The sequence below is a fragment of the Plectropomus leopardus genome, chromosome 19, assembly GCF_026936395.1.
Source record: "Plectropomus leopardus strain MGB_pleo_1.0 chromosome 19, ASM2693639v1, whole genome shotgun sequence".
NCBI lineage: Eukaryota > Metazoa > Chordata > Actinopteri > Perciformes > Serranidae > Plectropomus > Plectropomus leopardus.
The window spans coordinates 6,756,595-6,784,394 of NC_142194.1; the positions used below are offsets into that span (position 1 = coordinate 6,756,595).

General features: G+C 38.9%; 1 protein-coding gene across 1 annotated transcript in view; it reads left to right on the forward strand.

Annotated features, from left to right (window-relative positions):
- Positions 1-2,627: 2,627 nt before the first annotated feature.
- Positions 2,628-27,800, forward strand: part of cox10 (cytochrome c oxidase assembly factor heme A:farnesyltransferase COX10) — a 44,862-nt gene continuing 19,689 nt past the window's right edge. Inside the window, exons 1-4 of the mRNA XM_042508380.2 lie at positions 2,628-2,761; positions 4,365-4,507; positions 4,716-5,112; positions 5,798-5,922. Of these exons, the coding sequence (XP_042364314.2) occupies positions 2,731-2,761; positions 4,365-4,507; positions 4,716-5,112; positions 5,798-5,922 (696 nt within the window). The 5' untranslated portion in view covers positions 2,628-2,730. The remainder of the gene's footprint in view (positions 2,762-4,364; positions 4,508-4,715; positions 5,113-5,797; positions 5,923-27,800) is intronic.

Sequence of the window (27,800 nt, forward strand, 5' to 3'; positions counted from 1 at the left end):
GGCAGGTCTGATCCCACACTCAGAGGCTGTATTTCTGCAGCAAAACGAAGAAAAACATGGAACATTGAAACTGTATAACAGTGCACCCTGGAAATAAATATTACAGCGTAAAACCAAGCAATAAACCATCTTTTCAGCACTCACGTTAAAAGCAAAGCTAAAGAGGTTGACCGGGGTCAGAGCAGAATGAAATCTTGTTGAACAGCGCACAATGGTTATCTCCTGTAATAAACGCGCTCTTGTGCAGGATCTCGAATGGCCTTGTGCGTGTTGTTGGCGTTCGCTATCCTCTGCATCTTGATGGTGCATGAAGATTACACCATGTCATCTAAGCAAGAGAGGAGGAGCCGGCAGTAGAGTGGAATGAGTGAGATGAATCAGGAGAATTGGATGCTCAGCTCGGATTGCAGCGGGATTTGAGTCCATAGACAACACCTGTGATTTTTTTATATTTACACCGCGACCGTTCATAAAACAAATGATGCATACCACACTCTTAGAAATAAGGATACTAAAGGGCTTCCTCCTGAAGGACTTAGTTTTCACCCAGAATCATTTGCTTTTGAAGAACCCTTTTTGTTTAAATAAAAGGGTTATTCAGGAGTTTTTTTGGTAAGACTAAAGACCCTGACACACCAAGCCAATTGTCAACCATCTGCCAATGTAATGTCATTGGTGAGCATCTGTCGGCCTAGTTTTTGCGGGGTGTCCTGCACACCATTTCCTGATTATCGGCCCTTGTTGCCCTTTTTTCCAGCTGATTCAGCACTTTGATTTAGCAGAAAGAGACAGCAAAGCCTGTGTGTTCTTATAGAATCCCCTAAATGGGTTCTAAATTAAACCCTTGGCACATACAAGGGTCTCTTAGTAGAACCCCCTTGGTGGGTTCTTGGTAGTGCCCTTAAAAGGTAAAAAACGTTCCGGTTAGAAGGTTCTAGGTCAAACCTTTAACAGATGGTTCTAGGTATAACCCTTAATGTTGGGTTCCCTGGTAAAAACCCTCTAACAAGGTTCCTAGATATAATATATAAAGAACCCTTTACGAAGGTTGTAACAAAGGTTGCAAAGGTTCTACCAGGAATTAAAGGTGGTTCTCCTATTGGAACTAACCAAAGAGTCCTATATGGTTCTGGTTAGCACCTTTAGTCTTAAGAGTGTATGATTCTGTCTACATTTAATACTGAATAATGAGCCACACACCACATGACAAACACAACATTGGATCACCTTAAATTTCTTTTGCAAATAAACAAGAAGGAATGTTTTTTTGTCTTTTTATTGAATATGACCTCGACAGTCAGAGCAGAATAATAATAATCGCCCTCCTGCGTCTGTAAAATGTTTTTGTTGGAGGAAATGAAACACTGCGCCCAAACAGACAATCATACTGTTTCATTATCTTTGTTTGAATAAAGCCAGGCTGCAAAGTGAAAGCAGCGGAGAGGGTATTAATCAGAAGGTTTCCATCTTGTTGGCCGTGGCAGCCAGGGCCAACGAGATGATCATACACATAAATAACAGACCAAACAGCGGGGCCAGGCAGAGGACGTACAAGGGCAGGAGGCAAAAGGCCAGACATTGAATTAGACGGCAATTTTGAATTAAATGAATCCCGTCTTCAGCTCAGATTTATTGCTCAGTGACAGAGGTTCTCCAGTAACCTGAGTACTGAAAAAAATACAACTCCAACTGGTGTTTGGAAATACATTTGCTTCTTCTTTTAAAACTATAGTGCAAAACAATATTTAAGTCTGTTAAATCAGTGAAATAAATTCTATTCCCTTGATGAATACCAGCTATTTTGTTTTGTTATTTAAAAACAAAACAAAACATAAAATATTCCAAATTAAATGCGATTAATAGTTATTAAAGGCAGTTTTAGATAAGATCCACTTTCACTGTTTCCCAGAGGGGACATTTGGTTGTTACATTAGCACAAAGACAGTAGTAGTACAGATATAGGGAAAGTAAAAGATAAATAATAAGAGGTACATAAAATCTAAAATATAACAAGAATAGAAAAAGAAATAGAAAAACTTTACAAGAACATATGGAGAGAAAAAAAATTGCATTACTTAGGAAATTATTAAATAATAGAACTTTGTATTAATACACAGATGTGACATCAATATCATATATGCTAGAATATGATGCAATAATCAGCACATATAACATAATATAGTAAAGAGTAAATTCTGTTGGGTAAATTGTGATGTATGGGCTATGAGATATAGTACAAGGTGAAAGTAGAACATAGGCTAAATTACAATAGAGCATCAAATATATTTGTAAAAAAAACAGTATAGTATGGGTATAGAATAATACATAAAGTGATATAATATAATATAATATAATATAATATAATATAATATAATATAATATAATATAATATAATATAATATAATATAATACAATAAAATATAATATAGTATTATGTTATACTGTATTATATATAATAACGATAATAATCATTATTATTATCATTATCAATATTACTGCACAGTATGGCAATATAATTATGACATATTATTTTTATTTTATTTATTTCTTTTTTTTATGTTTTTTTGTGTTCATTTGCCACTTGTTAAAGGTAATAATCTGCAGCGCGAGGACTAGTTGACGTTTTGCGCGTCGTCCCCGGAAGTGTTTCTCCTTACCTAACGAGGTCATAATGGCGGCTCGCTGCATGTGAAGGGCTCGGAGCTGAAGCCGGCTTAATGATTCGAGAAAATGTATAAAACGCCATGTAGCAGACTGTCAGGTAACTCGAGGTGAAATGTAATGTTTCGTTTAACACAGCGATGTAGTTGAAAGTCATTTTTAAGTTTCGCGTGCTGTAAACAGCCGTTGAAGCTAAGGCGGAAGCTAGCTGTTAGCGTAGCATTTAGCTATCCCGTTAGCAGCTGAGATGTTTGGCGTGAAGCTAACAGTGACCTTAGATAGAAGTCAACCGCGTCTGCAGAGACCAAAATTAGCAAATAGCTGGCGGGTTTCTTAAGGACAACGTTATAGATATGTTGCTGTAACTGCGTGTTATTCAACAACGCGAAAAGCGAGGGTTTAATAGTGTGTTATGTGCCATTTATAACGGTTATATGACACAGCTGTGTAATAACAACGCTGATCACAACACAGACGTGTTTGGTAACGTTACCACATGTTATTATATCAGAGCAATATCTTACTCAGTAAATAGGATACGTAATGTTAATGATATATTACTATTATTATTAATAATACGCAGGGGAAATACTCGAGTACAAGTAAAAGTACTACATTCAACACCTTAAAAGTATGTAAGCAATATCAACAAAAAGTGCTCTCTGCTAAAAAATGGTCCCTGTTTACTATTATATATGGTGTTTTTTTAATTAATATTACCATTGCATGAACGTGTATGTTGCAATTTCTGCTGTAGATGTTTATGTTTGTGTTAATTATAACTTCTTTATATCAGTTCAGTTTACAGTAATGCATAATGTTTCAGAAAATCATCATTTGTTTCTCACGTTACTGTCCTGTGCAAATCACATTTCTAAAAAGTCAACTTGTCATTTTATGTGTGACAATGTTTTGTTTACCATCACAGACATTTCTTACTCATTTCTCCCTTCATGTTTGGCAGCTAGCTGAAATTATGTTTGAAAAGAGTTTGATTCTGATATGGTTGAAAAACACAGGGCAAGTGGGTAAAGTTTCATTTGTTTTTATTATTATTGATGTTGCTTGAAAAGTCATGGAGAGGTTTTGAAATTTTGTCCATGAAAATGTGTGGGAGCCCTGCATAAAACAAAATTTAATCTTTCAGTGAATCACAAACATTCAAAATCACCAAATTTACAGTACAAATGCAGTACTTATTTATATTAGTCTTAATCTAAGATGAAGAATAGGTTTGAGAAGGTCAGTGCAATGGAAAAAATGTATCTTAAAGGTCCAGTGTGTAGGGTTTGGGGTAATTTATTTGTAGAAAGGGAATATCATACTCATAACTATGTTTTTATCAATTTTACACATAATTTTATCACCTCATAATATGAATCATTGTGTTTTTGTCTCCATAGAATGAGCTTTTCATATATATAGTGGCTCCTCTCCAATGAAGATCACCATGCTGTTCTACAATAGCCCAGACTGGACTAACCAAAAACTGGCTCTATATAGAGCCATTTGTGTTTTAATGTTGGCCACTGTAGTTCTCAGGCTTTGCATACAGGAGTCTCACCTCTAAATGACCTTAAATTTTACACACTGAACCTTTAACCTTTAGTGTTCAATCATGCTTTCATTTTATGCCCCCTTGTTTGTGTGACATGCAGTTTTTATATTTTATGGCTAAACATTGTATTTTACATTTCTCGTAGGTTTGGTTGGTGCAAGCGTGAAACAGAAACTAGTTCAAACAGTTCCTCAATGCAACCAGACAGCTCGCAGCCTTATTCAGCTCTACAGAAGAGATCCATCAAACTGGCTGACGTACCAGCACCTCAACTTCCTGAAACGCCAGGTATCTTTTACTTCATCCAGTATATACTTGTTTTTATTTGAATTTCAGTTTCCCCTCCAATGTTTTGGTACTTGTATTAAAACATTTCCTTCATCACACCTTGATACCTGTTTTTTGTTTTGTCTTGTTTTTGTTGTAGAAGTCTGCAGCCAGTTTCATGGTTATATCTGTAAATAATCCTGTAAATTGTGCACGGATTTCCTTTCAGTATGTAGCAAAGAACAACAGTGAGCTTCACCAGCGTGCCATCCCAAAACCGGCTCCTTCCCTGACCATTGTGGATGAGAGAGATGACAGCGTTGAAAGACAGGTGCAGAGGATATCAACTATTGATCCTGTGGTCACAGATACAGTTTCACCACCAGAGGATGTCGCCAGTAAAGCACAGCCAGGACTATCCACCTTGAAGCCGGATACAGAAGATGCTGCAGCACAGAAAGATGCTGTGTCCGGTGCGGCTGGGACTTCGGTTGAGACGCCTCATGTCCAGGTGGAGACGGAGGAGGCGAGGGAGGCCCGTCTAGACAGACAGTGGAAGCAGATGAAGATTGATGTGGCTGATTTGCCACAGGTCTACGCAAAGCTGGCCAAAATAAAACTCACAGGTAGGCATCTTTTTATTATTGTAAAATATGAACCATTCACATAGGAAGGTTCATACATGCAAATAATTACCCAAAAGTACGTACAGAATTTCATACATCTCTGAAAATATGCAAAACAGGCAAGCTCCGGACAGACTGGGAGCTTTGGTGAAGGTAGATATGGTTTACAAATTCAAATCACATTTACAGGAGCATATTTGTGCAATTTAAACGTCTGTCCATGCAGATTACACACCACGAAATGCAACAGAAATAGGGGGTGGGGGGGTCAATATAATAGTAGGGGAAACACTGGTGTCTCATTCAATCTATATTTACTCTCGATGGATCATTGACAGCAAGCTCTCATTTACAAAGACGTCGAGAAATATACATTACACAAGAATACAAGTAAGTGCACAAAAAGAAGAAAATGAAATAATCTTACCAATCAAAAGCAATTAAAACAACACAGTTACAATAAATAAAAATAATAAAAAATTTAAAATGAGATCACAGTCAGCTGAATAGCAAAAGGATTATTGTTAAATGAGTGATTTATTTTCAAGCAAACAAATTGAATCAAACTTCCACAGAAGCAAAGCATTGACACTGTTCTTTACCCGTTACATAAAGTAACACTTAAATAAGGACACTTTCAAATTCCTGTTTCAATTTGTTCTTTTCTTCTTTTTGGTGATTTTAGCTCTGGTGGTTACGAGTGCGGCAGCCGGCTTTGCAATGGCTCCAGTGCCCTTTGACCCCGTACTCTTCTTCGTGTCTTCTCTGGGAACAGGCCTCGCCTCTTGTACTGCCAACTCAATCAACCAGGTCAGTCATCCTCAAAAAGAAGCCAAACACAGCAGTGTGTGATTCTTTCATTGTGTATAGTCATGCGTGTGTGTGAGTGTGTGTTTAGTTTAGCTGTGTGTTTTTTGGTTGTTTTTTTTTTTGTCTTGCAAAAAGCCTCACAAAGAAGGAACTTACTGCAGCATTATACAGGTGCATTTAATAACCTGGTAACTCTGAGTAATTTAGTTGTAGTCAGTCATTCATTTTACACAAACTACAAAGATCCTATTAAGGGAAATCTTAAACACATGGCTTTTGTAACTGTTTAAAGGATTGCAGTAAATCGTACAGATGTTTTTGGTCTCTAATCTGTTTATTTTTTAAGCACCAATTTCCTTTTGGAATAAAAAGCGATGAGAACTTGTCTCAGTGCTGGCAACATATCTGTTGGTCTTATAATGCGTAATACATTTTTTGTTGACATGTTATACAAACACGAGCATGCTTGTTGACAGACATCCCCAGTTTTCCTATACTGATGCCTGTGTTCTAGAAAATGCTGAAGAAGCTGGCACATCCCCTTTCTGACCCACACTGCATTCCTCTTTTGCTACGCATCTCAAAAATGCATTGAGTTGACTTTAATGCTGTTATTATTTCCCCGCCGAAAGCTTTTTTCTGAGCTATAAAGGAAGGTGAACTAGTGTGCTTAGACACTTAGCATGCCTAGAATAAGTAGGGCCTCCGTATGCTGTCTAGTGTTGACGTTTTACAAAGGAATTTGCTCCGTGACTTAAGAATATTAGTATAATGGGTGACCCCTCCCTCAGCCTCACATTGAACTCTGCTTAGTAGTGTCTTGGGCCTGTAATTTGGCAAAAGCTTTGATTACACTGCAGGTTCCTGCCCTTGGGGCTCACCTCCTGCCCTCAACAACAACGTTGCAAATGCTGTCGTCATTGTTTTACAACAATATAAAAAGCTTAAGTTGTACTGACGCTGCTCATCTTAGACCTGGACTCACATTCTGTAATATGCAGGGTTCATATGGTCATGAAAAACCTGGAAAAGTCATGGAAGTTACAAATAGCAATTTTGAGGCCTAGAAAAGTTTGGGAAAACTAAATACACCCTCAAAGTTTTGGAAAAGTCAAGGGATTTTGTAAAAAACAAACTGTATCAAGGAAATGGAAATCATGGAACTTTATTGGTAAAAAAAAAAGTATAAACCCTGATTATAAGTACAGTCTGACAACACCTGTGTGTCACCCCAGGGGAGTTACATGTATGGATACGAGTGGGCAAATATTTACACACTTTAGTTTTTGTAGTTGGGTCTGAATAGTGTCAATCAGTCCATCGCACAGGTTAAAATTGTATTGTCTCTCCAGTGGCCTGAAACAGAGCCGTTCGCCTTTACCTCACACTGAGCAGGTGTGTAAATACCCTTCAGGTATTTGAAAAATGTCCCGTCTCCTCAGAGAGTAGCCTAGACTCGAGCTCCGAGACGTTCATAGAGCGCTGAGTGATGTAAGAGGCGGCTGCCGCTGTCCGTACCCTGGGAGACCCTTTATCTGCGGGCCCACCCTCACATCAGTCCTGTCAGTCTTCATTTTCTCCCACTAACCCAGCCTGAGGTTAGGATACGACATGGCTTCAGATTTCATCGAAACAATGTCATTTTCCTTTCGGTGCCTCGCTCTCTCGGCCTCCTCCAGTCAGGTCTAGTTTCAAACCTACAGTGAAGGTGAAGCGTGGGCAAAGGTGAATTACAGAGCAGATTCAGCCCAAATCCTAGTTGCAAATTAGATAAGTGTGTGTTAAAACCTGCAGGAAATACTTTAAGTCTGTCAGTTTGGAAATTGTAGATAGGGTTGTGTTTTCCAGGGCTTTTGTATAAGACACATTTTTTTTGAAAAGCAGGTCAATTTTGGCATTTTTTGAAATTTAAAAGTATTAAATAACAGAATTTGGAAAAATATGCCAGTATTATGCGGGACAAAAATGTTTCCAGCTTACTTTTTTAGTTCTATTCATTAAAACATCGTCGACCAGTCAAAAACCGTAGTGTGAAGACATTTATATTTGGTAGCAAGTGCTGATGTTGTGGTGAGTCGCCACAAATAAACAAATGTGTTGGAAACCCTGCGTGTGGGTAAAAAGGGGCTTTATGGTAGAATGTATAGCATTTTGGGAATGCTTCACATGGTTTCTATAGATCAGTATACAATAAACTGTGAAGAGATTATGTTGGAATATTACTTCAACATTTCTCTCTGTTTTCACAAATGGTCCCGTGTGCGTCTCAGCCTGAAATTCATCAGCGCTTACTCTGTTTGAGGCCAAGAGCTCCTTTTTTGTGGCAAGTAGCTGGTATGCGAGCCCGAGCCTTCACCCGAGTCGCTCTGCTCCCTCATGCCTTGTTCTCTGTTGAGACGTTTTGCGTGTCATCGTGGTCTTAATTGGCAAGATATGGAGATGGGATTATTGTTTCAGACAAATTAGCCACCTGTCCTGCAGTGAGGCTGACTTTGAAGTATCTGACAAAGTCCTGCCAGGGCACATTTTTCATTTAAAAGCTGGTTGAAAGAATAAACATCATTAGGAACATAAACTTATTTGTGTGCTTGTCTGGTATGGAAAGAATGTGTCTTTCTACGTAGGATGTAACAGAAGCTGTCAGTCCTGCTTTGTTTGGAGAAGAATGTCATTTTCTGCGGTGTAATTATACACACAGAAGCATAAGGGTTGTCATATGTGACACATAATTGCCACTGTGGCGGTACTCTTTGCAGTGGACTGACACACTCTGCCGGCTCTTTTTGTCAAAGACACACCCTCACCTGTGTGTAACTGATCTCAACACTTGGGTCATCCGTTTGTTTTTCATAATCCTGAACAGAAAAAATGGTGGGGGAAAAAACATCCCACTTTCAGATCTGCTGCCAGTTTTGATTGTTTTTTTTTTTTTATTCGTATTCCCTTTCATCTTGTAAAATTAATGCTTCACCATTAGTGTGGTTAGTCGCGATCAAAGCTTGATGTCTTTTTATATGAAAAATCAAACACAAGCTTCACAAACAAATCAAAGCAGAGAAAGACCTTTGTGGAGATCACTTCCTATGGATTCTGCCGCTTGGACCTAATCCCTTAATGCTCTGCATCTAAAGAGGCAGAGGAGTGTGCAAGTATGCGACCACACAACTGTCGAATTACCTTGAGGAAAGGAGGAAAATGCCTTGAGGGAGGAGAAAAATGCTTTGGCTCTTGGAAGTGGCAGTGAGACCTTCAGTGGAGCTGTCAAGAGCCAAGGCTGCTCTTTGTCCCACTGGGAAGTGCCCGTAGGGCAAACAGAAACGTTGTGGTTTCCTTGTAAAATGTTACTCTATTTAGGAAACTGACGGAAGGGTGTAAGCAGTTGGAGTCACGTAACAATGGCATTTCAGCGTCTAGAGTTTCTCACCACAGTCAAAAGACTTAATGCTGTCATGTCTGTTACAATCAGAGAGGACAGTCAGCTCCAGCAGCAAAAGGGTGTAATTATTTGAGCTTCCAGTTCAAGTAGCTCTGATGAGTCGACAATTATGAACTTTGTTAGCATGTTATGTTTTGCTAACACCTCTGTGTTGCTGCTTAGACTGACATCAAAGAGACACTTCACCAATTGTCAACCAGTTTTCTATCAAAACGATAATGGTAGTATGTGGAGATGACCTGTGGTAAACTTTGCTCCGTCTAACCAGTGCCTAGACATGCATCCTCCACCCACGTAAAGTTTCACTTTTTCTTGAGCTGTTGTTTGAGCTACAGACTGTACTTCAGCATTTTCATATCGCCCGCCACCCATACAGCCACCACGGACACAAAGAGCTGGTTTACGAGACTCCCTCAAACTCGAACCGAAATCCGATTGAACAGCAAAACTAGGCAGTGCTGATCAAATATAAATTTAAGATTATGTTGCTGCACTGCCTATTTAAGGGCTCATTCGGTTATGAAAAACCTGAAAAAAGTCATGGAATTTTAACAAATAACGAATAACAATTTTCAGGCCTGGAAAGGTTTTGGAAAACTAAATATACCCCGAAAGAGTCAGAAAAGTCTTGAAAATTTGTTTCACAAACCTGTATAATAAAACATGTTTTCTTCAAGGACCATCAAGAATTTGAAAATCCAACGGTAATTTCTGTTTTTACAGTTTCTGGCTCTGATAATGGCTCTGATGATGCTGTAATTTTTGCTGATATATAAAGAAAACATGCCTTGGAAGGCAATACAGACCAGTCCACATTTTGTCACCCTTCAGAGGGATTGTTTATATGTCCGGTACAGCACAGTGCCTTCTGGTATTTTTAGGTTTTCTACATATTTAGCAAAAGCATCCATTTTTTGTTTTCCTTAATCATGCAGCACCAGTTTCTGAAGTATTTGTATCTTGCAGAGATGTCCTATTAATGAACCTCTTTATTTTGGTGAAATACTTAAAACAGTCGGGAGCTTACTCTGAGAGAAGTCGCTCAGCTTGCTTAAAGTCTCACCAACAGTTTGGCTACAGACTTCTCTGTGTTCCTGCTGGACAGAATCCCAGCTAACGTTAGTAAAAAAAAGCTCTGTTTGGTCTGGTCGTCAGGACCCATGGGCCCCACACCAGGCACAGCCTCCACAGGTGTTCCAGCCGTCATCACCTTCCAGTCTGGCCACTACTTCAACTAATTGGATAATTGGGTCAGACGAGAGTTTCAGGCTGGAGCCTGAAAGACCCCGGGGAAGTCTGAGGTCCCCAGCAGTGTAAACAAGACCCAGTATGGCCTTTTACTGTCAAATACGAACTGCTCGGCTATTTTGACAGCGGCTATAGTGTAAGTCACACTATGTCAGCTCGCGTGTTTGTTTTGATGAAAATTCAAGCTGGCTTGTTTTGTGGCTGCCGAGTGTCATTTCTGCTTTCGTGACCATGACAGTTAGTTTTCTTTTGTGTCTGTGTCTCTCCTGCGGTGAGCTGTCTGAGGCTGGCACGCAGAAGCGAGCCCCCACAAGCCCCCAGCCTCATCCTCTTCTCCCACTTCAAGCTACGCCCTTCTCGCTCGTCCTGTGCAGGCATGCATTATTTACCCTTCTGCATGCCTCCATCTGTGCGCATCTTGGTCAGCGCGGGATATGTTATGCAGGCAGTGATCAGTACATTATGAAAATGTGTTTGATTTACTTTTTTATCAGAATAAAATACTTTTTCTACCTTTTTTACAGTTTAAAGTGTGGTTCTTTTAACCCTTTAAACCCTGGATCGACATTGCTTTCCTTGCAGCGAATTCAGGCATCTTTATCAAGTGATTTCTTTCAGAAACATGGGGGAAAAGGCAATTAGCAACTTGGCCAGGAATGTTCTGCAAATTGCAAAAAAAAGAGTAGACTTAGAGTTTCTTTTTTTTTTTTGTTTGTTTTTTAAGATAGAAAAAAATGTCCAGAGAATTATATTTAAAATTATCATCATTATATATTAAAAAAAATATGTTTACAGAATCACTACAAATACTAAGCCTTCTTTTCTTATTTTTTTTTCTAAATTGCAGGTAATTTTCTTTTGTCATTTTTTGCAAATTTCTTGATCATCTTTCTTAACTTGCGGTTTTTGAAATAAATCCAGCCAATCTCCCCACGTTTCAAAGAGTGACTGTAAACTGTGACAGCAGAGTATCCACTGTTTGCACCAAAGTGATATACAGATATGTCTCTGATGACCATTTTCATAGGGATTTAAATGATTTCTACAGCTTGGCGCAGAAGCTTTAAATTAGCAGAATAAAGAAAATTGATAGCACTCATATATTATTTAATCTCACACAATGCAGTGCCATCATATGAAGCCACTAAATTTAGTGGAAGCTCTTTCTTTCAGCTTTAAAAGCATTATCAAGCTCCTTACAATCTAATGATGCCATACTGTAGTATTTCAAGCACATGCTATTACAATACAGGCTTGTTATTGTCATTATCGCTACCATCTTTATATTGTTTGCTGTGGCAGTCATCTTGTTTATCATGTTTGTACATATTTTACATATTGAATCCCCCCTTGAGGCACATCTCGTGTAATATATGAATCTGTAAATGCAAATTCAAACTGGTATTGGCGAAAGTCCTTAAATCATCCTCAGTTAAAGTGTTCAACATCACCACAGTAAAATTGTGCATGCATATGTATTCGGGCTGTGACATATTTATGTCAGCATGTCTGATTTAAAATGAAACACTGACTCTGAAATTTAAACGCTGACTGTCAGCTTTAAATGAGGCTGTTTATGTCCACATCAGATGAACAATGTAGTAATTGTAGCCCCTCTTGCGCACATTCCTCCATTTTTAGTGGTCATAAAGTAATCAAACATGTCAGCATTGACTTCAATAAAGTCATCATTTCCAAAGCCCCTATTTGTAAAATGCTCAATGTGATTATAACATCCTTCAGATTATTACGATGGCAAAAATTTTGTTTGTAAAACATGCGCCAAGAATAGGTAATAATGGGATAATGTAAAACCACCAATCAGGTTTTCATAAAAATTCTCCTTCCAGTGCATTTTAAAGTTGTCATTTGCATGCAAAGGGAGAATCATTACCAGAAATGTACCGAGACACAAAGTGAGCACATTTGGAAGATTGTTATTGAGTCCATTTGCTGTGGTTAATTGTATGTTTCTTATTAAGATTTAGTATAAATCTCTACAAGACCAGTAAATTTACCAAAGGTGTCTGTATGTCAGTGTTTTATCTTTAACAGAGATCCTGCAATAGGGATGCATTAAAGACCCTTGATTTGAGGGGCTTTGCCTTTAACTATAGAACCAAAAAAACAGTGATTTTAGATAGCATACTGGCGTTGCAGAAGAAAAAGAGGCGTGGAGAGTAAGGTGTGTGCCACAGCAGTGTTTGCCTTTAGGCGTTGGTTTGTCACGGCCTTTACTGCCTTTGCTGCCAGCTCAGAGGCGAGACAACTCTGTCCCCCCTATTTTCATTTGTACCTTTTATATGGAATTACAGCAGTCATTCTCGCTTTGACCAGGCAGTGTAAAAGGGGTTCAAATCTAGCTATTTATTCTTTTTCATGTACTCCATTAACCTCTAAGATGGTCTGCTGTTCCAACAGTGATTCTCGTCTGTCCTCGACAACACCAATATTTTTTTGGACTGCCTTAGACAGACTCCAGATGTAGATGGCGGCCCATCAGCGGCGCAGTAGGTGGTTGTAGTCTACCTCAGGCTGGGTTGGCGGCAGAATTGCTGTGCCCCAGCAGTCAAGGCTGCCACAACAATTTTCCTGGATGGGACTCTTCTTATTGTACTTTGAGGCACCTCATATAACAGGGTACCTCTTGAGAGGATCATTAGTTGTAACAAGACCTCATAGCTGCTAAAACCCCACCAACCATTGTGCTCTTCAAAGAAAATGAAACCCTTCCATCACTGGATTTGTGTCGGTTCCCTGCTGAGAAAAAGTGACAGAAGATATGGTTTCAAACGGGTGCCATTGAATACCCCTGGCATGATGACATGGCTATCCTTTTTGTGCAATTTATTTTCATTCTGTTTGAGAATTACCCCCCACCATCCTCATACCAGAGTCCATTTGATGAATTGCAGTGGCTACCTTCAAAACAAACCCTATATTGGTGGGGTACTGTGTTTGTTTTTCTCTCGTGGAAATCTTCAAAAGCATCCAAAGACAGATGGAGTTGTAAAAGTATCAGAGCTTGTCATATTAGTTCCACTGGCTGTGTGCTGTAATTGAATTTTTAAACATGTTGTGTCTGTCAAAGGATTATGTTTGTGCCTTCTTTTTTTTTATTGTTGTTGGGTGCTTTTTAAAGTTAACGGTCAAACACATCAGAGGCTTAGCCAAATGGGCGATTTAACCAAAGATCCCTTCCTCAGTGCAGATGCTGCTCTTGAGATCTTGTTTTCCAACAGCTTAGTTAAAACAAAAGAGCAAGCTGATCTTTGCCATTGATAGTGTGAGTTTTTTTGTTTTCATGGTCTCCATCAAGCTGCTAGTTCAGCCTGGGAGAAGGAATGGAAATTCCCTTTTAATTGCCCAGCGAGGTGGCACGAAAAGGACTCGATGGGTGTCTCTCTCTGTCTGTGCTGGATTAAAATGAATATTTAACTAGACAGGCCTGTTAAATAGTTAATTTCTTTAAAGGCTTTTGTCTTTGTCAACCACGGGGTGCCAATCCATTTCAAACTGTACAAATGGATCTCTTGCGGCCTCAGACGGGAGACAGATGCTTTCCTCTGATAGAGTCATGAAGGGTAAATCCACCTATTATATACCCCCAAGATAATGCCTGAGGGGAAGCAAGAGCAAACACTGATGCCAGGCAAACGGTTATTCAGGCATAGATACGAGGATGTTGGTTTCCAATAATATCTTTTGTTGTTGATTTTGCTCTGTGTGTTTTTAAATTTACCGTTCTTGTAGGAATGCTTTGGCATCAGTGTTGGAGTTTAACGGCGTCTTTATTCATTATCTTATATCACTTAAATGATGAGTTTGGCCAAGATTGTGCTTTACACAAGCATAGTGTATTGCCAAAGTGACATTGATGAAGTCCAAGTTCTTGTATTAATCATTTGAAACCTGAGCTTGATTTCTCTGAAAAACATTGGAAGAAACAAAAGAAGAAAATGAACCAAAAATTAGCAAGAAATTTGTAGAAAGTCCAAAAAAATTCAACTGAACATGATATCTAAGAAAAAAGGAAAGACATATAAAGAAGGAAGTGACCTGGAAAAAGTGCATTAAAAATATAACAATTCCTGTAACAAAACATTCTTTCAAAAACATGGGAAGAAGGCAATGAGCAACTGAAGAAATGACACAGAAATTAGTAAAAGGAGAAAGAAAGAGAAACAACATTGTAGTCATCCTGTAAAAAATCATTTAAACTATATAATTATGGTAATTATAAAGAGATTTTGCCCTAGCTGTTTTTTTGTTGTAATTTTTCTAAACTAAAAATAATCTACAGATGGCATTTTCCCCATGTTTTTGAACGAATTTGTGCCTTTTTTGCTCAACGTTTAAGTTCTCATGAAAGGCAGCTGAAAGCAGCACAAAGAAAGTTACTCCAGGTTTCAAAGGGTTAATGTTGTATCCAGTTGAAGGTTTCCAAAACAGTTGTTTGTGTTGTAGTTATTGACGTTGTTTAAATATATTAACATTTCAATCATAGTGGAGTGTGCAAACATTTAAATGTGCAGGGCAAACTTACCAGAGTAGATGGACGTGGAGCTGGAGGCGATTCATTTATAAGAGCGAGTTGGCAGGCAGCAGCAGCAGTCTAATAAAGTGCTTGTAGGGTGTTGATTTTACGCGGCGGAGCTTTCCTATTGATGTGAATCCTTAAAATACCAACTTTCCTTATGCAGTCAATAAAACCGGCCTTATCAAATTTAATGACTCCAGCTAAGTGAATTTAGACAAATATTGGAAACTGCTAAAGAGAGGTATTTCTCAGTGTCTATTTTAAATCATTTTTCTATATTTCAATGGTTCATTTGTAACACAAGATATACTGAGCCAAAGCGAGTATTTATAAACTCGAAAAAGTTACATCATAAATATCGTAAACGTTTTTAAATGGTAGATGTATTTTTCTGAAACTAAATTCGATTAGTTATCCACTGACCTGGGAGTCAGAGATAAGACACATAAGCTAACTTCAGTTAGCATAAAGGATGAAAATAGGCACTGTCACAAAACAAATCAATTTTTACAGCCTTCATTTTTGGTTCTTTGCTTTAGAAGATAACATCCATACTTGCCAACCATCATAATTTTGCTGAGAGACTCCAGTTTTTTAATTATCCTCTTACGGTTTCCTGCCGGAGTCACAAATCTCCTGTGTTTCTCCCGATTTATGACAAATTTTCTCTCCTTTTTTCTCCGCCGGAGAACACAGCTACACCAAATGTAGCTTTACCCTCCTCAGTTAGTGAGAGACAAAGAGAGAAATGTACTGAAATGTACTGAAAGAAAAGAATTCCCATTTTGTAACAGTCTCAAAGAAAAAGAGATCTGCATTTTGTTAAATATGCTGCGTTGATTTTTCTTTTAAGCGTGGGGGTCCCATGGTGCGATGAAATTAAGGAATGATTGAAAACTGATTAACATTATTTTAGCCAAAGATTTACATTAGTCCATGCCTGGAGGGCAAATTATTCTGTATTCTTTCCTGAGAATTAAAAGTAAGATTAAAAGTATTTAAAATAAAAAATGCTTTTGCAGTGTATTTATAGTTTTATCATCTGCTTTGATTACAAAATTCTCCTCCTAATGGTTAGCAAGTATGTTAACATTGCATGCAACATACATGTATGTTAACAGTTTATATGTATGTGAGTTTTTCATTTCAACTCTATATTCTTGAGCCTTTACAAACAAGTACAGAGTGTCCTTGCTTCAAAAAAAGAGGAAAACGTGGCGTCTCATCCGAGTTGTCCACAACATGTCGTCATCTTTTGTGAACATCACACTCACACAGCTCCTCACACGCAAAGTGTCTCTCTGAGCTTTCAATGCCGCAGCTTGTTTGGGCAAAACACACTTCGCCACAATAGAGTTGCCGTCACCCGAGGGGATGAGCATGACTGACTGATGGGCAGGTGGAGCCCCTCCTCTCCACCTCCCTGATTAGCCTTTAGTTTTTCACAAAACACTGTGATTATGGGCTGCTGTGACCAACAAGGCATGATGCCGACACCATTGAGACTTGAGTCAGAGGGGCGAAACCACCCACCTCAGCACTGTCTGGCACCAATGAACCTTTCTACACCTCATGCTGGGTTTGGCAATGGCTGACCTCATGCAATCTGAGTAAATAGGACGCTCATTGAGATGTATTTTTTTCTTTCTTGTGGCAAAAGTTTCATGTTAAAAGTCTGAATATTTGTAGTCAACAGAATTTGTCTTAAATACCTGAACCAAAGCAGCTTCTTGAGCTCTGTGTATTGGTTCTGTCAGTGAGTAGGTTTGCATGCGCAAAATAGTCAGTTTTTTGGCCCTTATTCCGAAAAAAGACGGCATTCCTGTTAAGCTGTTTACTTGACTAATGAAAATGAATATACCACTAACAGGCCTGTTTACATGCAGCTCTGCATTCTCTGATGAATGTGTCCTAACTGTGGTTTTTCAAGTTAAAATATGGAAAAGTAGAACAGCTGGAACTGCTTATCATTTTGCTTCTTTGCATCAAAATAGCATTTTTTCACAATTTTCCAACAGTGGTGGACTTTTTATACTCCCTCTTTCCTTCCTTCACCTTCTTGAAAAGGGCGGTGTCATGATATTTGCGCCTATCCCAAAAGCTGTTGATATTCAAGTCTTTCATAATGTTTAAACAAGGCTCCCTCACTCATGGAAAACCGGGAAAAGTCGTGGAACTTAACAATAAAATTTTGCAGGCGTTGAAAAGTCATTCAATTAGTAAAAATCAGTGAAGGTTTTGGAATAATAATGGCATTTTTTTGTGTGTAATGATATTGTTACAGTAATCTTCCGTGAATCATCTGCCACGTAATGTAACATACTGGCAAATTCATTATTTGTAGCGTGTCGACATAATGTAGCTCACATATGTGTTTATGTGTGACATTTTATTTTCCATCATGTACATTTCTTAATTTTTATCCCTGCATCCCCCATATGTATGCACACAGACTGAAATTATGTTTCGATAGAATTTAAATCCTCTATGTTTAAAAAAATGTCACAAAAAGAGAAAAAAAATTAATGTGTCCTTGAAAAGGCATGGAAAAGTTTTGAAATTTTGTCCATGAAAATGTATAGGAACCTTTTTTTAAAAGAAGGTGCGTTTCTCTCTGCGACCAGAAATGTAGGATTTTCTTTTGTGTACATCTCTACCCCATAGCCTTGCAAACTGTTGGCAAGTTGGTATGTGTACAGTGTTTCCATGACAATGCACAGAGCTGACTGTATGAAGGCCGTGTGTCGCAAACTGCAGTAAAAACCCTAATTGAGATGCACATTCGGAATTGGCGGATTGATGCTCCTAAAAACTGAATTATACCACATGTCTCAATCCAAAAATGCTAAATATGGCAAACAGCCTAATTTGGAATATTTAAACAGAGTATGCTGTTTATATGACCCGCATTAAATTCAGAATATTGTCATATTGGCAATCATAGAGCAATATTGGTGCGTATGTCACTGTAGCCTACGTCTCTGTTCAGTTTCCTTTGACCATTCTGGACCTGCTTTCCCACTGAAACAGATAGTGGCCTGTCAGCACCTCCAGCATGCATTGTGGAGGTATCCGTGAATGGGGGCAGTCACTCTAGAGGCCCCTGCATGTCTAGAGGACAAACACTTCGTCTGGAACTGGTGTCACACTGAAGCAAATTGCAGACAGTGATAATGGGTTGCTGAAGATGCACCCGTTTTAGAAGTGGCCCTCTCTGCTTTTCATCAGTCCGTCGCACTGCTGAACATTAGCAGGCTGGGGCCAGAGGTTTGCATGCCTACTCAGCGGATGTAATATCACTGGATATTGCCAAGCCTTTGCCCGAATGTTTTTGGTTTTGTCGAGCAGCTCAAAATTACCCAGTATGACATGAGGGAAGTAAAAGAATTGTGACTGAAAAAGCAATGATGTCTTTTGTAATGCTAATGATATTCAGATGAATATATACTGTGTTTTGATGTGTGGTACTGTGTTGCATTAAAATCAGCAACAAACAAATTTCATTAAATGAACTGCCCTTTTATGCTAAGCTGAAACTTAATAGTTATTTAGCGTTCTGTTTTTTGGCCTGTCTTCTCCTATTAAGTTGCTGGAGAGAGAATTGTACATGTGGATACAATGACAGCTCCTAAACTCACTGATATCCGTGCACATTATTTTGATGCATTACAAACTTTAGTCTTTGTATTCTTTTTCAGACGTAAGAAGAAGCAAATCTATTTTTTATAAAAAACACTTTGCTTGAGAATTCAAATGAGAAAACTGTGTGTTTTTGCTTGGCTGAGAGAGTTGATTTAGGAAAAGAGTTAAAACTAAAACTACAAGTTTTAGGGCATCTGCTTCCTGAAGACACCACGTTTATGTTTTTTGTGTACACTTTACCATTTGTTTCCCCTTGAAGCTTGAGTTTACCCTCTGTATCTGAAGGTAATTTAGCCAAAGGCAAGTAGGAACACTCTTTGTAATGCTGAGATCCGTGGATAATTAACAAAAGCGGCCCTGTTTATGGCGTGCCCGTGAGCCAACACTGAATGCTAATTTAACCGAGAAGCTTTTGGGGCAAGGGCATCATTGCTGGAAAACAAAATGGTTACCAACATTCTCCGAGGCTTTCCCTTCAGCCTTGGGTGTGTCTCAAAATTTTGGTTCAATAGTTAAGTTTATTTATTTAGACTGAAATCAGAATATTGCCTCACAGGGGTTTACAATCTGTACAGTATGACTTTTTTTCCCTTTCAATAAAACAGTTTATATTCATTTTCCATTTTGCCATTTTTTGAAAGAGGCATATGTTATGTTAAGCTTTTTAGTGGCACTTAATTAAACCCAGATTAGTATTTATATGGTCAGCTGATCATGTTCATGTTGGCAAGTTGACATGAAAAGGGAATGCTACAGTTTTGCTATTTATTGCTACACGTTTGATTTTAATACTTTTTTGTACATCTGCACCAATAAAAGCCATTGCTGGAGGCAGTATATTTCTGGGTTGTTTGCTGTCCCATTCTCCGTCCATATTTCAGGATCCTTAAATTTGTTACATACATCCACATAGACTCAATGTTGAACTGGTTACATTTTGGTGCTCAAAGGTTACGTTCAATGTGACTTTATGTTCTTGTGTCATTCTTGTGAACGCAATAGCTTCTGAAGGCATTAAGAGATTCTCTTCAACTTTTGCATGAATGTCCACATGGACTCAAGGATGAACTGATTAGATTTTGGTTGTCAAAGGTCAAGGTCACTATGACCTTGTGTTTGTCTCATGAACAAAATATCTCAAGAAAGCCTTGAGGGAGTTTCATCAGATTTTGCACAAATGTCCACTTGGACTTGATGAGGAACTGATTTTGGTGGTCAAAGGTCAAGGTCAGTGCAACCTCACAAAACATGTTATTGGCCATAATTCATATGCTAATTGTGACAAAATGACATGTAAATGTCTTATAGGATAAAATAATTAAGCAATGACAGACCCCAAAGGTCAGTTTCACAGTGACATCACAATGTTCTGTGAAAACACTTTTCTGGTCATTACTGAGTGTCATAACTCAGAGCAGAAAGGGAGACATTTGGTTGGACATTGGTGACACTAATTTTGGGTGTCCACCTTTAAACTGTGCTGATTGTATAGATCTTCTGTGCGGTCGGGGGGAAGATGCATGTGAAGCATCCAGGTTTTAGAATATACAGCGTTTTTGCAGAAACATTCACTGCCTTTTTGAAGCATTGTCAACTGTCATTGCTACATATTAGTTTGGACAGAACTTTAATGTGAACTCTAACTGCCACTTGACTGGTTCATGAAGGCATACAATCACAAGGCCGTAGTTTTAGTTTCTCAGTCACTTTGGATTTTAAGCCCCTGTAGTCTTTATTATTTTGAATATGTGTGCATTACATTTTACCACCACATTGCTAAACTATTGTAAAGTGCTCAGTATTTGCTGAGCATTATGAAGAAATTGTATTATTACCAGGTACCTTACATTTAGACTCTGTAATTTCTCACCCCTCTGTAGTTTGGGAAATTGTTTCCATGCTGTCAGCTTGTGCTCTTATTATTTGAAATTTAAAAAGGGTTCTTTCCTGGTTTTAAATGACTATTATTCAGACTAAATTTCCTGAATCTTAAGTGCCACCCAGGTCCTTCATTATGTAATCACACAGCACAGCCTGAACAGTTGAAAAAGCCACAGGTGATATTTAGCATACAAAAAAGGTTGTTTTGTGTGACCATGGCTTTTTTGTATTGCGCGTAGTAGTCACATTTAATTGCAGAGATATTCTTGAGGGCTATATTATGAAGACTACTGTAACCATGCCAAGGATATTAAGTATTAGGAGCAGGTGACACTCTAAAATATGTATTTAACATTTTGAAAAGCTAGTCCATCTTAAGATTTCCTGCACCAAATTAATTTATCCCACCTGCAATGTAGATGTACATGAGAAAATATATGTTTTCCCTCTTTCCCTGGATATACATGTACAAATCTGCTGATGCCTTTTAGAGGTGAACTTTTGTAAATCCAGTGGAATGCATACTTAGCCACGTTGTATCTCCCTGTGTTATCAACCCTTAAATGCATATGCATACAGGTTAGAGGTGTGTTTGGCTGTGTTTGCTAGGGGTGAACTTCAGATGATTAGATAAAGCAAACGGCAGTGTTGTTTCATTAAAACGTAATCTAATCTATTATTGTATAAGGCTGTACATTACATTTTTGCACCAAGCACAGGAACTACTGATATTAAAAGTTTTGTTGCACAGACCACAAGATTGTTGCGCAATTTTAGAAGTATCAAAAAGTCCATTGTAGTTTGATGCCATTTTCATTCTGTGTTGGGGGAGTTAAGAAAGGCATTTTCCATTATCTCAAATGAATATAGTAATGAAAAAAATGCAAACATTGTTTAAATGTCTATCATTATTTAGGCAGGGTGGCACGGTGGTGTGGTGGTTAACACTGACGCCTCACAGCAAGAGCTTCCCCACCTCAACGGCGGACAGATAGATAGATTAGTGTGTACAGAATAACTCAACATAATAAAATTGCATTAATCCATGTGAGAAAATGATACATAGAGACAGAAAGGGCTTATATCAGCCTAACTAGGGGCTGGTTCAAGGCAGGCCTGAGCCAGCCCTTAATAGCTAGTGGACGTTTAACTTTTACCAGCCGCTTTATAGATTAAGATTGTTTTTTTGGCTGGTGAGTGAAGCAAATCTGGATGGTGTGCATAAAAATCCACTGCTCTTTTTATGGGATGGAACTACAGAGCACAAAAGGCTCAGGAAGTCTGCCTTTGTGTTGCTCCCTTGGCATAGTATTATTTGTTTTTCTGTCTACATGTTTGCCTACCTGTTCTCCTCGGCCAGCCATCACCTGCAGAAGTCATCCTGTTGCATTGGGTGTGGACCATTGTCTGTCTTCGTGTCACAGGAGACACGACAGATAGTTAAAGGGATCTCAAGCTGAATGATGACATGGCAGTCTGTCAGACTCTGTCATGTTGTAACTGTTGATTATGGTTCAATGACAGACCAAAGTGTGTCTCTGGGTGTGTGCACCTTGAACATCCATACAGCTCTGGTTCTGATGTCTCATCTCTTTCTACTTTTTATGTGATGCAATGCTTTTTGCGATGTGGCTAAACCCTTCTGGGGATCACAAAGGGATTGTAAAACCTCACTCTTTTTCTTTCTTTGTTTTGTCTACAGCATAACATTACTTAACTGCTCTGCGCTGTACGTCTTAATTACTGTTTTCTCTCATTACCGAGGCTCACCTGTAAGCCAGCTTTCAGAAACAATGCTGCATCACCAGCCCACAAACAAAAGTGAAGTCTCTATTATAAGTGTGACTGTATAACTTAACTCGGCTTTGAAGGGGCCTCTGTCATTAAGGCTGTGTTGTATGCATTCCCAATGTTGCGTCTAAAACTGCATTTTATTTCTCCTCTGCATGAGCCTACTGTGCCATGTAATAAAGGAGATCTTGTATAAATCATTCAGGTCCAATTCAACAAAGACTTGAGCTGCACTCGTGCTCTGTGTCATTATCTGCCTGCCCACATGCCTCCAACACAACAGCCATGCACACACAAAAAAGGCCTTGAAACGCAACACGTGTTTCACTCTGAGCTCCATTAATGTCACCATACAGTAATTTATTCAAGTAGAAGGAAGTAACCACTGCTGCGCTCCCATTCATTTTACACCCACACAACTGTAATCAGCTTGAGAATGATAGACATCGGGGTATATGCCCATGAGTGGTTATACCCGTACATGTGTGTATGTGTTACTTTGAAAGTCTTTGTTTCAGTTAGCCAGATCCTGGGGATTAAATATTTCCGCTGTCTGTGCACTGGTAGCTATTTCTCCTGCCTGTAGAGCTTTTATCTGTATGCTTGTCTTGCAGTAATTGCTTATAAAGAGACAGGGTGGGTAGGGGAAGAGTGGCTCCAATTTCCCCAGCCCACAGTTTTTAATGGCACTTTGAAATATCTGTCTTTGTTTAAGACTTTGTTACGTCCTTTATATTGAAAAGTATAGAAGGAAATGTGTCGTTTAACTCCAGCTTTAAGGAGGCAGACAAAATGTAGCTATACAGAAGCCATGATGTGGACTTTCAGACAACATTATCTCGTTACAGCGTGTCACGATAATTACGTTATGAACTTATTGTATGATAAATGGACATGACCTCAGTCTATTCGCTGACCTCAATATTGCCTGTTGTTTTAAGGCTACATACATGTTTATACATCACGTGAAAGTCACCAGCGTGAATTTTTGCCAAATTTTGTATTAGTGATAAACTTTATTTATATAGCTCTTTTCAAAAACAAGTTAACAAAAATGTTTTACAAACAAAAAAAAAATAAGAAGTGCAATAACAAGATGGAAAGAAGTTCAATGCAGCTAAAAATGGCAACAAAGAAAAGAGTGAAAATAATTTGAAGATAAGCAAATCATATTGTTATTGTTTCCAATTGTTATGTCAGAATATTCTGAAGGATTGAAAGTTCATTGACTTTTTTGAAATGGTATAATTGCATTATTATGCTACTGTCATATCAGTAACGAAAAATGGTTTCAGAATGACAATAATATTGTTTATTGCATTTATTTCTGGGACTATATATCATCAAACAGAAGTAGTCATCGTGACAGGCCTAATCCCATAGCCTAGTAAATTCTTTATTTGAAAAAAATAAAGCTGTAAAGTTACATTTTCAGATTTTTATTTGGAAGATTTTACTATTGTGCTCCAGTTGTCTGTCTGTCAGTAGTTCAGACTAAAATAGTGTCACTCTCCGGTTTGTGACCATCATTGCGACTCACCCCGAGGAACTGTGACAGCTCTTTCCCCGTTCAGACACACTGGAAGCTGTGTCACGCCACATCCTGACAGGAAGAATTTCTGTTGCATTCAGCGGACACATGGTTGACATCTCTCTTCTGGAACCCGTTGAGAAGCTAACTGGTTGCCTTTCCACTTGAGGGGATAGTGAGAGAGGCGAAGGGATACAGAGAGTATGACAGAAAGAAGCACGGGTCTCAGGGGCAAAGCTGTGGCAGCGGAGGAGGACAGACTCTGACAGGAACTTTGTTACCCTCTTCACACAGTCTCCTCCCATTTGCTCTGGCAAACAAGATTGAAACTCACGGATAAATTATTTACTCCAGCTGCTTTTTGCCACTGTTTACTGTCTGTGCCCTTGCGTTGAGTGGATCAGCAAATGTTCCACCTCCATATAAACATAGTTCAATCTTTTTCTCATTCTGTTTCCTGTCACTCAAAAATGTGGAACTAAAATGGCCAGGGTAAGCACACTAGGGGATGTTTTAAACTGAGTCTATAGGCTGAAAACCACAGCTCTTTGTAGTTAATAACCAGAGATGTAACAGTTGGATGGCATTTTTTTTATTTAACACCAGCCCATCGTGATGGTTTTAAGAGTCGGCCCCCCTGCTTCTTGAGGCCAGTTCAGAGCAGAAACTTGATATTAAACATGTGCTCGCTTTGTCTTTTCTTATTTGGATCAAAAAAGAGGTGGTTGTGAAGCTCTGTCGGATGTGAGCTCAGTTTGTTAGCTTTTTTATTTTGCCACAAAGACCGAAGAGACAAAGCCTGCAAAACTACGCGCACATTACATTTGAAGAAGAATGCTATAATCTTTCCCTTGCCTTGTCTGTAAACCAAACCGTTGTGCACTGCACCAATCTGAGCTGCATGTTTGTTATCAGAAGTCGAATTTACAGAGCATGCTGGTGAGGAGAAAGAGAGGGCGAACAAAGATGCTGATTGAACAATGCAAAGCCTGTGTCACTTTGTGTTCAGTTTGTCGGACCTGCAGGATATAACCTCATCTGGGAGGAAAAACAGGCAGTGTGAGACCTGTGACCCATGTCCCAACACGAGTGAGATAAGAGATAAAAAATAAATAAATGAGAAGAACAAACAGAAACTGTATTATCAGTTTTGTTTTAGTTTACCGACTGCATGGCAGAAGAATATAATGGATCACTACATGATGGAATAAGATGGATTATCTCTTTGGAAATGCTTTTCTTGATGTCTCCACGTCAGCGACAGCAGTGGCTAGAGGTTTAATGTTTTTGGTTTGGCTGTTTTCTATGCACGTATGTACAATTGGATATCTACCCATTATCTTGATATCTCAAGAACATGTTGAGAGACTTTATTCAAGTTTGGAACAGAAATCTATTTGGACTCAGCAATGAACTGGTTAGATTTTGGTGGTCAAAGGTCACTGTGAACTCTTCTGTCTCACTCTTGTGAAAGTGATATCTCAAAAAAGCTTTGAGAAAATAGGTAATCCTCAATCTCCATTTTTTTCCCAAATGGAGACAAATGTTTCCGCTTCTAAATAAGGTAAAAATGAAAGTGGCTCCTTTTCATCGCTTGTAGATTTCTTCAGTAATAGAACAAATCTTCTGTGCATGTGCGTAAAGTGATCTCTACCTGTACATGCTGTGCATCAGCTTAAAATGCCGCATGTGGGAATCACATCCATTGTTGAAACTCCGACCATGACACGTAAGTTAGATCTTGATATGTGGTTTGCCAAGTGGTGTAACTGTAGCTAGCTGTCAAAGATAATCGGCCTTTCTGCATGAATACATGCGCACATTGTGTCACGTGGGGACTCAAAGACATTTGGTAAGACAGGTGACACCAATCTTGGGTGCCCACCTTGTATCTGTCCTCTGTGCTGCTGTGTTGAAGATGTGTGTGAAGCTGTCATGGCTACATTTAAGCTTGGACAGACGTACATATAAACTATAACTTAACTGGTTGATGGAGGCATACAACCACAATGCCATAACTTTACATGAACATTTTTTTGTAGTTAAATAGCTGTATTAACATGCAGTTGACCTTCATCCAGAATTTAACTTTGATATCCTTAAAAGGTAATGCTGTGGATGAACAGTGAAAACTCCGGCTGCACACAGAGAACTAGACCTCACTATGTGTTCTTCTGAGATCCTCATCATCTTGATTCGAAAGGCTTGTTGAATGAGCCTGTCGAGATGAAGGGCTGGATTTTGCCACGGGTCACCGCCGCAAATACAAACCCGCCAGAGGTGCTGATGGCCGCTGTCATGTTTGAGAGAACAGTGAGGGCCTTCATACATGTCTGCACCTTATCACTTCTAATATCCAAGGGGTGCATTTCTGCAAGATGTTCAGGACCCGCGCTATCAGAGCTGTATTAAAGCCGACACACACACACATTCACACCCATTCCAGTCTCCTTGTGGTCGGACACAGCTGCAGAGGAAAAATCTAAACACTCACATTCTCTCAAACATACACACAGTCATGCACATGCTGCGTTTTCAACTGCTGAGAGCCTTTCAAACTGCATGTCATGTCACTCGCACCCTCACAGCTATTTGCAAATGCCCACTGATGGCGGAAAGGACTGTTTATTTCACATTAAACAAGTGAACCCACACACACACATAGCCCGGTTCTATACTCACCTTTCACTGATATGTTTTCCCACAGTATGAGACTGAATGGAAAGCAGTCAAGTGTGTGCAAAGTTAACAGTAATCAGGAACCGAAGTGAAAGGCCCTCATTAGTAAGAACGTTAACTTATCAGGCTCAGACTGGAGATATGGCCGGCCAGCACTCCAACAAAGGAATTTGTCTTGTTTGCACAGTTGATATGTTTACAGTTGAGTGCCAGCCAGCATGGCCGAAAGGTCTAGTTCAGTGGTAAATGATAGCAAGCCATTTTGTGCAAATGAAGATTAATACTAAAGCCATTTCTCTTAGAGATTGGACTCCAAGACCAAAGACTCTGTAATAGGCTGGGGCAGTATGTAATATTTCATAGCTTAATATCTTCCTGAAATTTCACATGGGTGTACTGTAAATGATGGTATAAATGTGGAGTGCTCACACCCCTTTGAAAGTGAGTGTGCTTACTTTCAGCTTTTTAGACAATAAATACACAATAGAAACCCACAAAATGTTAAGAAAAGTAATATTCTCACACCCATTTTCCTTATTAAACAGAGAAATATAACTTTTTCTCAGTCACTGAGGAGTGACAAGGCTAAATTACCCCATTAATTCATCATAAAACACTTCATTCAAACTCAACAGATACAAAATAAAACTCAACCAGACCATCTTGGATAATCTTGCTGATTGTCTAGTTAGTATGTCCACTGTTCCAACAATCACCAGTTCCAGTTTGGTCAAAATAAATATTAAATTCACCAGGACAGATGTAAAAAAAACAAAAACAAACATGTTGTTACTGCCCGCGGTCTCTGTCCACTGGCTGTTTACAGTCATGTAACTTGTCCCTCCACCAGTATGTGTCACAGTGTCTTTTAGCTGAACTGCCTGTTCTAATAGTAGAGACTGGAAACTTGCTCGGGTGATGCGTGCTGTGCAATACATTCAATGATTTTAATAGAAAGGGGAGTGCTTGCATTTATGACTGTATTGCAAAACATATCTCCTGGATTTCTAAATACCCTGTTATACCATAATACCTCTATACCGCCCGAGCCTATTCTGCGACATCTTCCGGCAGCCTCAAGGTCTGAGGTCAGGAGTGGAAGGTGCTTGTAATGAAAAATCTCTTTTTGA